This window comes from Genypterus blacodes, unplaced genomic scaffold (assembly GCF_046128005.1).
Source record: "Genypterus blacodes isolate CSIRO-AG114 ecotype Tasmania unplaced genomic scaffold, CSIRO-AGI_Gbla_v1 ptg000133l_1, whole genome shotgun sequence".
Taxonomy (NCBI): Eukaryota; Metazoa; Chordata; class Actinopteri; order Ophidiiformes; family Ophidiidae; genus Genypterus; species Genypterus blacodes.
The window spans coordinates 219,248-228,879 of NW_027466935.1; the positions used below are offsets into that span (position 1 = coordinate 219,248).

At 50.6% G+C, this 9,632-nt stretch overlaps 2 protein-coding genes across 2 annotated transcripts; one reads left to right on the forward strand and one right to left on the reverse strand.

The window, feature by feature from the left end:
* Positions 1–90: 90 nt before the first annotated feature.
* On the forward strand, positions 91–7,172 carry nop14 (NOP14 nucleolar protein homolog (yeast)). The gene is made up of 19 exons (XM_076163730.1): positions 91–252; positions 504–686; positions 933–1,067; positions 1,176–1,317; positions 1,434–1,579; positions 1,695–1,832; positions 1,926–2,048; positions 2,135–2,266; positions 2,355–2,676; positions 2,810–2,940; positions 3,036–3,121; positions 3,211–3,346; positions 3,442–3,543; positions 3,758–3,911; positions 4,077–4,236; positions 5,936–6,083; positions 6,246–6,364; positions 6,445–6,600; positions 6,716–7,172. The coding sequence occupies exons 2-19, from the start codon at positions 504–506 to the stop codon at positions 6,810–6,812; spliced, it is 2,610 nt and encodes an 869-aa protein (XP_076019845.1). The 5' UTR covers positions 91–252; the 3' UTR covers positions 6,813–7,172.
* A 416-nt stretch (positions 7,173–7,588) lies between these two features.
* LOC143010980 (desmin) lies at positions 7,589–8,918 on the reverse strand. The gene is made up of 3 exons (XM_076163617.1): positions 8,447–8,918; positions 7,703–8,353; positions 7,589–7,596 (listed from the first exon to the last, which is right to left on the reverse strand). Exons 1-3 carry the CDS (start codon positions 8,916–8,918, stop codon positions 7,589–7,591), a joined length of 1,131 nt encoding a protein of 376 aa, XP_076019732.1.
* Between the last annotated feature and the right edge of the window lie 714 nt (positions 8,919–9,632).

Consider the following 9,632-nt stretch of genomic DNA (forward strand, 5'->3'; position numbering starts at 1 on the left):
TGTTTACAGACACACATAGTGAATTTACACCTCCGACCACAGGAGGCGCTGCAGGAAACTCCAATCGGATTCTCGCTCTCTGAACCCTGACCCCGGGCTGTGCATGCTGGATTGATGCAGACACTCGGTGGAGCAACGTGTGGACCCAAAGAATCAAGTAATATATGTTAAATCTAAGGTTGGCACCGCGTTGCATTTGAATGATTTGTTTCGTCTACATTTGCCGACGCAAATCGCCATCTCGTTTAAAAGGTAAGCACGTCTTTTGTGATATAATATCCGTTTGTTTACAATCTGTGAGTGGCTCGTAGAGGAGCTAAGCTAACGTTAGCTAGAAGTACTGTACGAGTTAATACTGCCCAAATAACGCTAACTGAGATCATTATAGCGGTTAAATAATATAAACAAATCAGCAGAAGCTTATATAGTATATGTTGTGTATCATTAAACGATAAAAGTGAGGTTTCTAGCGGCTGTAATGTGAGTGTGTTGTCCTGGCGCAGATGGGGAAGGTTCCGAAGAAGAAGAACCTCGCTGACAAGGTCCGCAAGACCAAAACCTCCGCGGAGATCAAGAACAACCCTTTCGAGGTGAAAATCAACCGGAAAAAGTTTGAAGTTTTGGGGAGAAAGACCAAACATGATGTGGGTCTGCCCGGCGTGTCGCGATCCAAAGCCATCAACAAGGTACACGAACTCTCAGACTCACTGATTACGTTCATTTATGTTCCACTGGGTCAATTATACCCCCATATTTTAGTTATGGTACATTCTACTCTATATTTAGTCTAGGAAGTGTCAAACATACAAGTTTAAAGAGGAAAAGTTACATTTTTGGATTCTTTTTTATAATTTATTGTTTATGATTTTCTTTTTCAACTAACTAAAATGATCCACGTTCCTTATTTAAACTGTATATCCTTTGATCTGCAGAGAAAAGAGACCCTGCTTAAGGAGTACAAACAGAAGGGCAAATCCAGCAAATTCATCGACCGACGTTTTGGAGAATACGACACCAAGATGGATCCGGAAGACAAAATCCTACAGAGGTTTGCCTTAGAGAGACAGGTTGGCATTGCCCTCAATACAAACACACTTCAGTCTGTTGCCTTGGTTGGGTTGTTGTTGTTTTTGTTGCTTCATTATGACGTTTGTTTATCTTGCACCATTTGATAGCGCGGCCACGACAAGAAGGACCTCTACAACCTGAACGAGGAGGAGGAGCTCACGCATTATGGCCAGTCATTGGCTGAAATGGAGAAGTTCAATGATCTTGTGGACAGCGACAACGAACCCGAGGAGAAGGGTCTTCTGTCAGGTGAGTCCAAAATCTGGAGTTATATGTAAATAATTATCTCTGTTTGAAACCTGAAATGACTTGATATGTCGTGCTCTGTAGGTTTGTTGTATTGAGTGTTTTCTTCTCTCGTCTAGCTGAGCTGACTGCCGCTCACTTCGGAGGCGGCGGGGGCCTCCTGAGGAAGAAGACACCAGGGGAGCAGCAGGAGGAAGGAGGCCGCAGAGCCAAATCCAGGCAGGAGCTCATCGAGGAGCTCATCCAGAAGTCCAAGCAAGAGAAGGTGAGCCAGCCAACACACCTCCTAGTCGGGATATTGGGGTTTATTTACTTCTGGATTTTGGCTTTTTAAAGATGGATTAATTGGAGGGACATGCTGCGTTGTTTGTCTTCCTCAGCGTGAACGACAGGTGCAGAAGGAGGAGGCGCAGGAGCTGACAGAGAAACTGGACATGGAGTGGAAGAGCATCCAGACCCTGATGTCCAAGAAGCCGCCCAAAGCTGAGCACACAGACAAACCGGAGGAGAAACCCAAGGTGACCGGAGTGACAACCATTTGTGCTCGCACCTCCTTCCAATAGGTAAAACATTCAGCTTTAGATCATCGAATCTCTCCGTCCTCTCTGCAGTTGGAGGAGTACGACATGATGGTGAGGGAGCTGGGTTTCGAGATGAAGGCGCAGCCCTCAGAGAAGCTGAAAACCCCCGAGGAGCTCGCCCGGGAGGAGAGGGAGAAGCTGCAGAAGCTAGAGGTGTGTTATCGCTTCCACGCGGCCCGGCGTCGCCATACTTCCCCCTGGCCCGTTTTCTGTCTGACCGAGCGCTTTGTTGTCCTCAGGCCGATCGCCTGCGGAGGATGACGGGAGATGTGGGAGGGGACAGCGGCCAGACTCGCAGCCACATGTCCGCCGACGACCTCAACGACGGCTTCATCCTGGATAAGGAGGACAAGAAGACGCTGGCTTATGAGGTGGGAGACGACGAAGAAGCGCGTGAGGATTCAGCGTGCAAACGGTGGGAATTTGTTCAAAGTGACTGATATGTTTTTGTTTCTTTAGGATGGGAAATGGAACATCGGCGAGGGATCCGAGGAAGAGAACGACGGCGACGACGAAGAGGGTGAAAGCGGCGAGGATGAAGACTCTGAAGCAGAGGAGGGTGACGAAGATGGGGATGGAGATGAAGAGGGGGAAGAAGACGACGAGGAGGAGGAGGAAGGAGGCAGCGAGGAAGAGGAGGACGGCCACTCGGACCTGGACTCTGAGCAAGAGAGCGAGGAGGAGATAGAAGAAGACGCCGAGCCGAAGATGATCCTGAGCGAAGAAGAGATGAAGGCCCAGCAAGAGGCGGCCAAAGCAGAGCTGCCTTACACATTCACAGGTAAACACAGAAACGTCTGATCGGACCTTAAAGGACCGGAATTATTAAAAATAGAAATAATTAAAGACTAAAATGAAAGACTGTAAAGTTATCCTACAGGTTTATCAGCTTGTTCTGTGTTGTTTCCTCAAAGCGCCGGCGAGCTACAGCGACCTGAAGGATCTGCTGCGCGGTCACTCCCCCGACAACCAGCGCCTCATAGTGGCCAGGACCCAGAAGTGCAACCATCCCAGTCTGGCTGTAGGGAACAAACTCAAACTGCAGGTACGAGGCGGAGCGGGATGCCGCTGTTAGACAGACAAGATGAAGGCTCGATGAGGAAGGTGTGGTTGGAACGTGTTCGTCTGTGTTTGTCTCAGAAACTCTTCGGCTTCCTGTTGGAGTACGCGGGCGAGCTGGCCGCCAGGACTCCGCCCGAACTCGCCACCGTAGACAAGCTAATACCGTGAGTGACGGAACACAAACGTCCTCGTCCCTCTGGGGTCGGACGTTCCTTCACGTTCCTCACACTCCACCTGCGTTCTCCTTTTCCAGAGAGCTGTACGGTTTGTGTCAGATGTTCCCAGACGCTGCCTGCAAAGCCCTGCAGAGCGCCATCGGAGACTCTGCTCACGCCATGGAGGAGGCGCTGGAGGTTAAAGGTCATGCTGCTTTCCCAACACTAGACATGGTATGGATCATTGGCTTTCATCTACATATGTAGTGTATATATATACTAATAAATCTTTATATTGTAGCTAAATGTGTGTGTCTGTGTGTTTTCAGCTGATCTACCTGAAGCTGACGGCGTTGCTGTTCCCCACATCAGACTTCAGACATCCGGTCACCACTCCAGCCCTGCTTTACATCAGCCAGGCACTCACTAAGGTACACACACACACACACACACACACACACACACACACACACACACACACACACACATACATACACATACACATACACATACACATACACATACACACACATACACACACACACACACACACACACTTCTCCCTCTTTCAGTGTTATGGCCATATATGTACATTTAATTCATGTGTGTGTGTGTGTGTGTGTGTGTGTGTGTGTGTGGCCATAGTGTCCCGTGAGGTCATTGCAGGACGTGACGTGCGGCTTGGCGTTGTGCTGCCTGGCCGTGGAGTACGTCTCCTTCTCTAAGCGCTTCCTGCCCGAGCTCATCAACTTCCTGGCGGGGACGCTGCACCTGGCCGTGCGGGACAAGGCGTCTCTAGGTAGTCACACACTCGCCTCTCACCACAGCAGGATGTGTAGCGTTCAGGGGCTCGGAGTGGGTGGGTGATGGATGTTATGTAAGCGTGTTCTCATATGATGGTGGGCGGCGATGAAGTGATCGGAAGCAAAAATTGAAACCCGCACACTTTGCTTTGGCGGCGCAGGATACTCAGTGGTGCCGCCCTTCAGGACGTCGGGGAAGCATGCAGACCTGCTGGTGCTGCACGACCCGGGGTCCCGCCAGAGCTGGAGCGAGACGAGCCTGCCGCTGTCCGCCACCCAACACCTGGAGCTGCAGAACGACCTGCAGAGAGACCAGCACAGGTAGGACCGCAGGAAGTGTGAATGATGTTCAATTCCATAGGCTGTACTTGGATGAGAAGCAAGATAGGGGCCAAGGCTACAGGCCCCAGGTGTGGACGCTCGCCACCATAGCAACGTAGTCTAGGTGTAAAGCGAGAACCTTTCCTTGGCTCACAGCTCCCAGTGTTCAGTTTGGACCAGAGTAACAGAACGTGGAGCCTGGCAGGGCGCAGACAGCGGCCGGAGGGAGGAAGGTGCGGGACTCGGGGGCAAAAAGGACGAGCTGGTGTTTTCCTTTTGCATATCGACTAAAGACAAAATGGCGTCGCACACACAGATCTGCGGAGGCTTGCTGTGAAGAAGTTACCAGAGCTTTCACAACTCCGGTGGCGTCTCGATCGCAGGCCGGTTACTCAGCTGTCAGCGTATCACACCCAGTAGTTCTCCTATAGGATCGATGTTGCCATTCTTCCCTGCGCGCCGTCGCATACGGCGCGGTCACCTGTGCAGGCCGTTTGGCTCGGGGGCCGGTCGATCCTCGACTGTGAATCTTGACGAGCGGCCAGCGTGCTTTTCACACAGCAGCTGGTGTGTGTGGGCACGAAGCAAAAGCTTTAGCAGGAAAAAGCAACACAACCGGCTGCAGACAGGCTTCCAGCAAACGCAGAGCGAGTGTGTGCAGTTTGTACAATCATACTTTTTAATTTGTACTGAAGTAAGACAATTCCCATAACAAATCCAGAAACACTCGTATTTATCGTTATCTGTAACCATAGAGACTAAATGGATTCAGTCTTAATGATATAAGAGACTCAGACTGAAGCTTAATGACACTCGAGTCCCATCGACGTCGTTTCCGAGCCTCGGCGCCACACGGGACTTCCTGGATTCGCCCTCGGGTGCTCGCTCATGTATTTAATCTCGTCATTCCCTCGGGCGTTGCAATTGACAGATGTTCGCCAGAAGCTGCGCGCGAAGACTCACAGCTGCGGGAAGTAATTACCACTGCACGGCGTGGCGAAGGGGACAACGGGCATCTGCTGCGTGACCCGCCGCGACACGGAGATGAACTTGACAGCGAGCGAGTGAGCCGGGCCGTCCCACATCCTACATGAACCCGTAGACCAGCAGAGCACAGTGTGTGAACGCCTCCGAAGTGTTTGTTTTGGAGCAGAGTGACGCCGGGGGGGCAGGGGGTGGGAGTGAACCCCCTGGCCTGATGTAACATGAACACGCCTCTGTTGACTGCTTCAGCCTGAAGAGTGTATATGTGCTTATCTGTGTGTGGAAAGTAAGAGAGAAATTTTCGTAGCTTTAGTGTTTAGAATCTAATTTGTTTGCTGCATTACTTTTACTTTTCTTGCCAGCACTCCACTCATCAGTTCAGCTTTATCACTCTGAACACACACACACACACACACACACACACACACACACACACACACACACACACACACACACACACACACACACACACACACACACACACACACACACACACACACACACACACACACACACACACACACACACACACACACACACACACACAGAGGCCCTCTTTAAACATCTCACCACACGTTGTTTGGCAGCGATCGCCGTGACAATGAGCACGTGTGAAATCAGAGAGAATGTGCTCACTTCTCTCTCCTGTTCTTGTCCGAAGCGATGGCAAGTATTTCATTTGTGGGACATGTCTCTCTCCTTTTCCCCTCCGCAGGCTGACGTGTCTGTCCGTCTGCCTGGACCTGTTGAAGCGCTGCTGCCTCCTTTACAAAGACCTCGCCTCCTTCACGCACATCTTCCGGCCGGTCGGAACGCTGCTTTCCAAACACCTCCCGGCCCAAACATTCCCCGCGCTCTTGCAGGTCGGTGCCAGAAATAGTTTGTGACAGTAACCGAGTGTTGAAAGGAAGTTTGTACGGAGGGGCAACATAGCAACCGGTACAAACTCCTTCTCTTGTTTGTTTGCGTGTCTCTCTCTCTCTCTCTCTCATGGAAACTAACTGTGGTGTTTGTTTGTTTCCTAGGAGCTTCACGGTGAGATCCTGGAGGCCGTCGGCGGCGCTCCAGTGAAACGCAGCGCCTTGGTTTTTGAGAAGAAGAAGCCCGTTCCTCTAAAGCTGCTGACGCCCAAGATTGTTGAAGTGTAAGTGGCATTTCAGTGAATAAAGAAGGCTGCTGGTAAAGCCGGGCAGGTTTCAAATGTCATTTTAAAATATCTCTCAGGTTGGACTACGGAAAGAAGCGCGGCAGCAGCAGAGAGGAGAGAGAGCAGGAGCGACTGAAGCACAAGTACAAGAAGGAGTTCAAGGGGGCTCTGAGGGAAATCAGGAAGGACTCGCGCTTCCTGGCCAAGGAGAAGCTGGACGAGGTCATGAACAGGTATGTGTGTGTGTGTGTGTGTGAGAACAACAACGACGACGACGAACGTCCTACTCTAGATTGCGCGATCATCTAAACGCCCCCTCTTAACCGCGTTTGCACTCTTCCGTTTCAGGGACGCGGAGAGAAAGAAGAAAGTGAGGGAGCTGTTCGGCAGCTTGGCCACTCAGGAGGGAGAGTGGAAAGCCCTGAAGAAGAGGAAGAGGAAGTGAAGGTTCGAATTTCACTCTTCATCTCTCTCCTCTCAGATGTTTGTTCGCCGTCCAGGGTGTCGGTTCAGCCGCGGGTAAACGAGGCCGCGGGGGCAGCGTGCAGCACGTGGAACCCGTTTTCATATTGCAGATGACTTTTTACAGCAACACTCAGATCTCATTCTACCCTGTGAAGCTCTGGTGGTTTTAGGTCAAATAAAGAGCTCCGTTTGCTACAACTACAATAATAAATGGGTTTTTTTTCAGATAAAGTCCTTGAATCCTCTTTTTTATGTATTCGTTTTACTAACAGCAAGTTGTGTGTTTTCAGTCAAACCCAGTCAAACCTATGACGACTATACACTTTCTGCTTGTTCATGAGCATTTTATAGATTCTAGTCGAGTCTAGCAGAAGTGAACATGTGCATAAAACTCTTTAATAAAACATTTGTGTGTGATTGTGAAGTGAAAGCGAGGTCACATTAGGGTCTTCAGAGTCGGTCGGCGGTCGTAGTGGGAATACCGGACGTGACAAAGTCATTCAGAGCAGTCAAATCTCTTTATTTCTAAAAAGCGCAGAGCAGAAACAGGTCAGGTTAGTCACAAAAGGGTTGATGTGGCAGGTTTAGCAGGATGTTCCAGGTAAGCCGTCTCTCCTCACTGTAGAGGGGGGGGGGGGTTGTCGTTGCAGAAGCGTAGCAGCAAATTCTCTTCCAACTCGGCGTGATGTCACAGGTTCTTCCAGAGGGAAAATGGCCTCAGGTTGTGTGTTTGAAGATCTCTCCGGCCTGGAATGTTTAGATACCTGCAACAAAACCAAAAAGACAATGAGCGCAATCAAAATGGAAGTTTGTTGGGAAATGTTCCCAACAAAGCCCAAAGCTCAGGGGGGACGACGAGGAAACACCGACCCATTCCGAGTCTCATCTCCTCCCCCTCCAGCAGCCTCCTGTAGGTGGCGATCTCCGCGTCCAGCTTCAGCTTGACGTGCAGGAGTTCCTGGTAGTCGTGCACGTGTCGGGACATCTCCAGCTTGGTCTCGCACAGCTGCGTTTCTAGCTGGGTGATGGTTTCCTCCAAGCCGCCCACGTTGGCCTCGTGTGCCGCCTCCATGTCCTCCAGCTGAAAATCCAAAGCGGAATTGCGAGCTCTCAGGGCGTCGATCTCACTCTGCAGATCGGTCACTCGGCTGTTGTAGGTAGTGATCTCTGACTTCATGGCCCTCATTCTGTCCCCGTTCTTGCCGGCCTGATGTCTCAGGGTGTCAAACTTGCTTTTGTACCACTTCTCGGCCTCCTGGACATTGCGGGACGCCACTGTCTCGATCTCCGCTCTCATGTTGCGTAGGTATCCCGCCAGGTCGGGGCGATCTCCCACAAGATCGGTAGTAATCTTGGCGTCTTCGATCTGCTTCATGAGGACGGCCACCTCGTCATCGTGGAGCCTCTTGAGGAACTCGATCTCAGCCACCAGCTGCTCCACTCGCTTCTCCAGCTCGGCCCTCTGCAGAGTGGCGTCGTCCACATCTTTGCGAAATTCTTTCAAGATCATCTGCGCTTCATCTGGAGACAGAAGTAAAGAGACGAAGACGCTTTGATTAATTGATACATGACAAGGTTTGAATTGCTTGTAATACAAAATCAGGGAAACTTTACCTTTGAGTGCGAGCTCTTCCTCCAGCTTGAGTCTCCAGAGATCAACCTCCTCCTCCAGGTATCCCCGCTCAATATCAGCTGCTCCCTTCTCATTGGTCAGGGTCCCGATGAGGTCTTTTGTCCCCTTGAATTTGAGCTCATACTCTTCGCTGATACCTGTAGGGGCCCCCTTGAACCGTCTCTGCAGGTCATCCAGCTCCCCTCTCAGAGCAGCGTTCCTCTTCTGCAGTACCTGGACTTTCCCGATGTAACCTGCAAATCTGACGTTGAGCTCCTGCATCTCCTCCTTCTCGTCGGCGTGGTCCCGGTGAAGCTCCGTGCCCACTTCAACCGCTCTGCTCTGATAACCCGCACGCCCTCGTTGGCTGTACGAGGATTCCACGCACCGAGATGGGGACGGGCTCTGACCCCTCATCCCTCCGCTCCTTCCCCTCACCTGCAGGCTCTTCTGGGAATAAGATTCTCCCCTCATGGCTGATTTCTGGGCTTGCGTTTGCTCTCCTTCACGTTAGTCCCAAGAATCTCGGGTTCACCTCTGGCTTTGCAGGGCAGATCTTAGAATCTGTGCACTCCCAGATGAGTGTCCTGTCTTTATATGGAGCCTTGAAGAATGTATCAGACAGCACTGAAACTCACGCGAGGTTTAAACATATTTCAAATGTGGATCATGCCAACCACCACTATGCTCTTCATTACATTTTCCATTTCACAGCATTCAGACTCATGGGAGTCTTTGCACCAGGGTGCCACATTTTGATCAAAGCATGTCAGGCTGCTATTTCTCCCCCAGCCTCCCAGATAACACTGTGCTAAAGGGCATGTTGAGGGAAGGAGACGGCATGTAATGAATTTTAAAATGTGACGTGCTGAGTTTCCCGTACAAACCTCATCTGTCACTGCAGCGTGTAAATGGATCGGCGTACGTGTAAATCTTAAATATAGCTGAAGTATCACGGCAGGGTCGCCAGAATGCAGATGAGCATCAGTTTGATTAATGAGTCGCAGTGTGGAAAGGAGTGTTTCTACCACACTCAACTTTTAATGATCTCTCCAGACGAATACTCAAACATTCATTCTCTTCTCTTGTAGATTTTGCAGATTTTGAGGTACAAATCACAAAACAGTCATTTCCTTCATCCGCTGCCACTATAAACCAGCAGCATTCCTGTCATGGTAGATGTGTTAG

Bases quoted from the DNA above. Each gene is read 5' to 3' on its own strand.
- nop14 (XM_076163730.1), top strand. From the start codon at position 504: ATGGGGAAGGTTCCGAAGAAGAAGAACCTCGCTGACAAGGTCCGCAAG. The intron at 687-932 runs GTACACGAACTC...TTTGATCTGCAG, and splicing joins GATCCAAAGCCATCAACAAG to AGAAAAGAGACCCTGCTTAA. The intron at 2,677-2,809 runs GTAAACACAGAA...GTTTCCTCAAAG, and splicing joins GCTGCCTTACACATTCACAG to CGCCGGCGAGCTACAGCGAC.
- LOC143010980 (XM_076163617.1), bottom strand. From the start codon at position 8,918: ATGAGGGGAGAATCTTATTCCCAGAAGAGCCTGCAGGTGAGGGGAAGG. The intron at 8,354-8,446 runs GTAAAGTTTCCC...TTCTGTCTCCAG, and splicing joins GGAAGAGCTCGCACTCAAAG to ATGAAGCGCAGATGATCTTG.